Raw genomic sequence first — 5,991 nt, forward strand, 5'->3', positions numbered from 1 at the left:
AACATTTTTTTTTCCTTCCTAAAATTTGACAGATGGGAACTTCATCTTTAATTCAGAAAGTGACACTAAAAACTTGTTGCGGTTATTGCGGCGATTAAGAAGTTCGCAAATCTAAACTAAATTAAATTTAATTTGCTTAATAAAAAACCCAAATACTTTGTAAAAAATACTTTATTAATATTATTATTCATTAAAGTATACTTGCGCCATTCCAAAAATCACATAGAACTACAAAGCACCATATTAATACACTTCAACAAATAACTAGGTAGATAAACATGTATTTCTATACACAAAAATAGAAAAAAATACATAATTAGGTACGAACAATCAAATAAAAAACGCTAAGCAGACTTTCCATTTTTATTTTGTATTTATTTACACGCAACTCGCACACGAACACATTGTCAGCTGGCGCCATCTAGCGGCGGGAACTGCAGACTATAAATAAACTAGCGCCGTCTAATGACAGAAGGGGTAGTTCGGACAGGAGCCTGGGTCTACGCCCGCTGGAATTTGAGCTGGTTTAGGGCCGCCTTGATAGCCTTGGTTCCAGTTTGGGGCGGGTTGAGCGTACTGTTGGTTACCTGGAAACAAAAAAAGTTGGTATTAAGAGACTGCCTAAGTCATTACGTCACTGTCAGTGGTCGTAGATTAAGACTACAACCTCATAGGCGTGTTTCTGGGGTCGAAATATACTACCAGTTAAAATATCTGCAGTTATTTCTGGAACGCCCTGTATATTAAGCTGTTAAAAATACAGGGTTGTTCACCACATACGACACGGAGTATTGTAGCTAAACGATTAGTTCCTGTTTCACCGAAATGATTACATCTTTTGATTTTTAAAGGCACCCTCGTTATATTGCTACTTTATTCGATAAAAAATGACACTCTGAATAGAATGACATATCATATGTCAACTTTTGACATTGTCGCTTAAAAACAAATCGTATTTTAAATTTCAATCCAGGGTGCCATGGTGTTGTTAAAAACACTAAGTTTTAATCAAGGAGTCTTGGAAAAATAGTTTTGATCGTCTAATGGGTTTCGTGTCTTGTCTAGGCCGGTTAAAAGATGTACAAATCGTATTTTTAATAATAAATATGTCAATTTTTTCAAATGGAACAAGGGTGACTCATTAGCATATTTGGAAAAAGCATTTTTTTATGAATATATTGATACCACACACTTGGTATTTCGAGTCAAATTGTCGTTATGAACCGCGTGTTACAATTACAATTAAACCATATGCGAAAATGTCAAAAGTTGACATATGATATGTCATTCTATTCAGTAGAGTGTCATTTTCTATCGAATAAAGTAGAAATATACCGAGGGTGCCGTCTAAAAATTAAAAGTTATAGTCATTTCCGATGAAACAGGTGACTAAAAACAATTGAATGCGTCAATCAATCCTAATTTATGTCATATAGGTACTAACATACTAAATCTTGTTTTTTTTATTTGAAAATATAAAAAAATTATGGGGGATGAGCCACTTTTGGAACGCACCCGGTATAATAAAGACAGTACCGAATTAAATAAATGTAGTTTTCATTTTATCCACTTCCTATCACATTCCTTGCTTTAATGAAACATATTTATGTTTTCTCTAATTTACATAATAAGACATCACTTAACCAGAAAAAAAATTACAACAATCATATTTTTTTTTTCTCTCCCTGTCGCCGATTCTATATCTGTGGAATAGATCCTGTTTTGATTAATATTTTGTTGGGGGGTTGTAAATGTTTGACTAAAATTAATAATTTATTATTAATTTCAAAAATTACGTAATTTCGATTATAAAATTTCTTCTATAACGTGTATTTTATTATTTTTATCCTTTTTGGACTCTAAGACGTTTTTTCTAAACTTTAATTTAAAAAACCGGTCCTAAATCTTAATAAAATATAAAAAATTTAAATATGATATATTTTTAATTTAATTATAGCTTCATTAAAATAAAAAAATTACCCGGCTATGATACGGAGAGTTCATGTGTACTTGAGAAATGAAAGACAGTGTTGTGTTTCTCGGCAGAGTCGTCAGGGAACGACCGTTACGACAGAGACAACCTATCTATCGCTCGTGTCGCACTCGTTATAACCTAAAACAATAACACAACAATAACAAGACATTGTCTGACCGCATGTTCCAGCTATTTATGAATGAGATGCTCAGTCTATATTTTATTTTAAGTCTATGGACAAAACTTACCGCCATTATTCCAATTATTCCATCCGCCAGAATTCTCATACCCGGGAGCCAAAGCCTCTGCCAATCCTTCCCCATGGTAATCCCCATCGCCGGTGTATTCTCCCCTGTCCAAAGCGTTCTGGTTGCCGTTCCACTGGTCCCCACTACTCCACTGCTGGTTGTTGCCGTTCCACTGGTTCTGCTGCTGGGTCCACGCGGGCTTGGGCTGGTTGTTCCAGGCGGGCTGGCCCCAGGCCTGGTTGGCGGCCTGGCCTGGATTGGCGGCGACCGCGGGATTAGCGCAGTTGGGGAAGTTGGGACACGCTTGGGGCGAGACGCCGGCGGGGTAGAGGTCGGCGGGGAGGCCGCCGGCTAGGGGGCCGTGGTAGGCGGCGAGTGTGGAAGTGAGGCACAGGGCCAGAGACACCTAGATGGGGAGAAATTATAGAAAGTTAAATTAAATTTTATTATTTTATTAAATAAATTTTATTTAAATAAGGAAGCCAAAATGCAATAATATACAGGGTGTTCCATTTAAAAAAAATCATCCAGTTCCACTCACACTTTTTTGAGCCACCCTATAGAAGTTGTGATAACCATTTAAAAAATTTGAGATTTTTTAATTTTAAGTAGTTGAAATTCATAAATATATTTTGAACACCCTGTAGCATTTAACTAAAATATCTTAAAATATATCTTCTTTTTAATCTCTATAGAACTCTCATACCAAATTTTGGTATTCCAACTTCAGAAACAATGGTACAACTGACAATTTTTTACCACACTGCAATTTAACATTTGTATAAACAAATTTAAATATTACAAAAACTATTAATTTTAGGTCCATAACATTATATATAAAAAAGTTATAGAATTTTACGCAGAACCTAAAAATAAAATAAAAAATAGGGTGTTGCATTTAAAAAAACATATGTTATAAGGACCCTGTATACATTATAATAATTTTAAAATGTGTATCTTAACCTTCCCTATAACTTTTGTATTTAACATTTTTTTGTAAACCTCGAAACAAATGAGATAATGGACTTTACTCTATCGTTGACTCACCCTGTACAAGGTGTTGAGAAACTTTTTTATTATAGCATGCATATTTAAACATCTTTAAATATCTCAAAAACCAAAGCTTTTAGACATATTAAACGTTTATAATAAATGCCTTATTTTATGACCAAGAATCCAAAAATGAAATAAAATACCGAGTGTTCCATAAGAAAAAATATAACTTTTGTATGGATCTTATTTCTGACACACCCTGTACATTTGAAAATAATTTTAAATTATGCACGTTGTCTCTCTACATATACTCATAAAATATTTTGTTTTTACATCTCTCCGTTTTCGTATAATCAACCGAGGCGAATGAGGTGCGCCACCCTGTATATTCACCTTCTGTCACTCAATAATAAAATTTGAAACTCAATCAACATTCTGTAATGAAAAAACTTAAATAAAAATTTAATAACTAGAAATAATTTTAAAAAATGAGAAATGAAGTTTTTTTGATTATTTCAAAATCAATAATAAAATTTTACATATTTAGGTATATGTTAATTATTTATACTAGGTATTTTTTTATGATAATAATTGTAGTAAACTTAAAGTAAATGTATTAAATCATCATTTTATACATTCAGTTATCATTAAAACACTCGAAAAAAAAATCACAAAATTACCGCATCAGAAATACAGTCCAAATTCAAAGCACTAATCCAAAAATTCACTTCGACAGCACATCTTCTCCACCATAATAGATAAAACACTAACTGAAACACTACTGGCAATACCAACCAAAAAAATTTGTCTCCAAAAATTAATCCAGAATATTTTTTTTTGTACTTACCAGTTTTACAAACATGTTGCGTGACGTTCGGTTGCAACAAGTGTCTGTTTCTATGGGAAAATGACCTATTTATATGAAATGGACCGCACCCTGTACAAGGGAAATAGTTGCTGTCGACGTAACAGAATGACATTTTTCCTATTGCAATTTTTTTCGTCTTCATGGTGTCTCGGTGTGTACAAGCCCACGTGAGAAATGCGGCGCAGAGGGAGGGGTACATGGCCATTAAATGCAATGACAATAATGCTAATCGTAAATCCAGCAGGGTTTAATAATTGTGGCAGGTGCTGTACCGTTTAATTGCTCTAAATTTGCCATTTTTCTTACCTAATAAGGCAACACCAAAAATCTTAAAAAGTTATAGAATTTCTGCATACCACCAGATAGTAACTGTTAGTTTAAAATTTGATTTTTATACCTATAATGCCTGTGTAATTGGACGGTTCGGTTTGGTTTGGTTGTCTTTTAACCCCCTAGGAAGGGGAGATGTCACCCTTACAATCTTAAATGGGAATGGGGGTCAAGTGGCACATCGTTTTAAAGGGCGTTTAATTCTCTTTTCAGTGGTATCCTACTTTGTTGCTTTTTGTCGAGTGGTTTCCGAATAATCGCGTTTCAAAGTTGCAGAAACAATGGTCTCTTTCACAAAAAATAAAATACCCAATTCAAGGACAAAATCTGAAATAGAAGACTATTTTCAGTATAAATAGTTCCATGGCATTGAATAATTTTTTTATAGGCCCTCAAAATTGCTTTAATTTGAAATAATTTTAAAGCGCCAATTGATGACGTATGTACAATACGCCCAATCACATTGCAGAACCGTGCTCGTGCGCCAGCCAACAACTGGCAACATTGCGATTTGATTTGACCAGCACCAACTCAACTGAAGTCCAATTAACATGATCTGGGGAAGGCAAATATGGCGGCGAAGGCAGCGCATTATTAAATTGTTTACCTTTAACCTGAAAAACCGGTAGTGGTTTCTCGTTCCGATTGCATACCAGAAATAATTAATTATCTCTAGTTTGTTGTGCTTCTGCAACATGTTTGTTTAGTTCTTAGTGTTCAGTGTATGGTGTGATCAGAAAATTGTGATAAATTAACAGTGTAATAAAAATTCAAACCAGACATTCCACATAGGGAACTTCAAACTTTTGTGCTTGTCGTATTTGTATTGTATTTGACTAAGAGTGGGTCCCATAGGGGACCCTCCACTGAGGCCGCGAGGGCCTATTGTGGCTCAGTTTCTACAAGCTCTAATTTACAAGAGCGTCAAAGTTCATCCTCAAGACCCAGCCTCTTAATATAGGCCGTTATGTCTGAGGGCGATATGTCTCCTAGGTCTGATAGGTCTAGCATGGGTTTGCCAAACATCTCAAACCTGGTCCTGCTCCCAGCGGGGCAGGTACACATAACGTGCTTCATTGTTTCATCATCTTCCATACAGAGTCGGCATTTGGCGTCTTCCACCAGTCCCGTCCTCTGTAGGTGAGATCTCAGCCGGCAGTGGCCCATGTACACTGCAGTGAGCACACGCGTTCCATTCCTACCGGCCTTTAGGAGTTCTCCTGTTCTATGTTTGGATGGCCCTGTTAGGATTTTCTTGGCATGCTCCATTCCGGGACTGTCATTCCAGTCTCGGAATGTCTCACCCCCAACCCATTCACAGAGCCTGTCTCTTGCGAGATTTTTGGGAACGCTAAGTGCCGGTTCTGGGCCCACGAATGGCGAGTCTGCACCAATTTTCGCGAGGGAATCAGCACGTTCATTTCCCTCTAGGCCGACATGTCCCGGTATCCATATTAGCGACACTTTGTTCCTATCTCCCAGTATATTGAGTAGTTTCTTACAATGAAGAATCGTCATAGACGTGCTTTTCGTTGCCTCAAGTGCTTTCAGCGCAGCTTGACTATCCGAAAATATGC

The 5,991-nt window shown here is 36.2% G+C and overlaps 1 protein-coding gene across 1 annotated transcript; it reads right to left on the reverse strand.

The window, feature by feature from the left end:
• Positions 1–349: 349 nt before the first annotated feature.
• On the reverse strand, positions 350–4,179 carry LOC115884945 (bifunctional endo-1,4-beta-xylanase XylA-like). Its single transcript, XM_030903666.1, has 3 exons — positions 4,064–4,179; positions 2,224–2,629; positions 350–587 (listed from the first exon to the last, which is right to left on the reverse strand). The coding sequence occupies exons 1-3, from the start codon at positions 4,076–4,078 to the stop codon at positions 463–465; spliced, it is 546 nt and encodes a 181-aa protein (XP_030759526.1). The 5' UTR covers positions 4,079–4,179; the 3' UTR covers positions 350–462.
• Between the last annotated feature and the right edge of the window lie 1,812 nt (positions 4,180–5,991).

Source organism: Sitophilus oryzae, unplaced genomic scaffold (assembly GCF_002938485.1).
Source record: "Sitophilus oryzae breed Bouriz unplaced genomic scaffold, Soryzae_2.0 scaffold_358_pilon_pilon, whole genome shotgun sequence".
NCBI lineage: Eukaryota > Metazoa > Arthropoda > Insecta > Coleoptera > Curculionidae > Sitophilus > Sitophilus oryzae.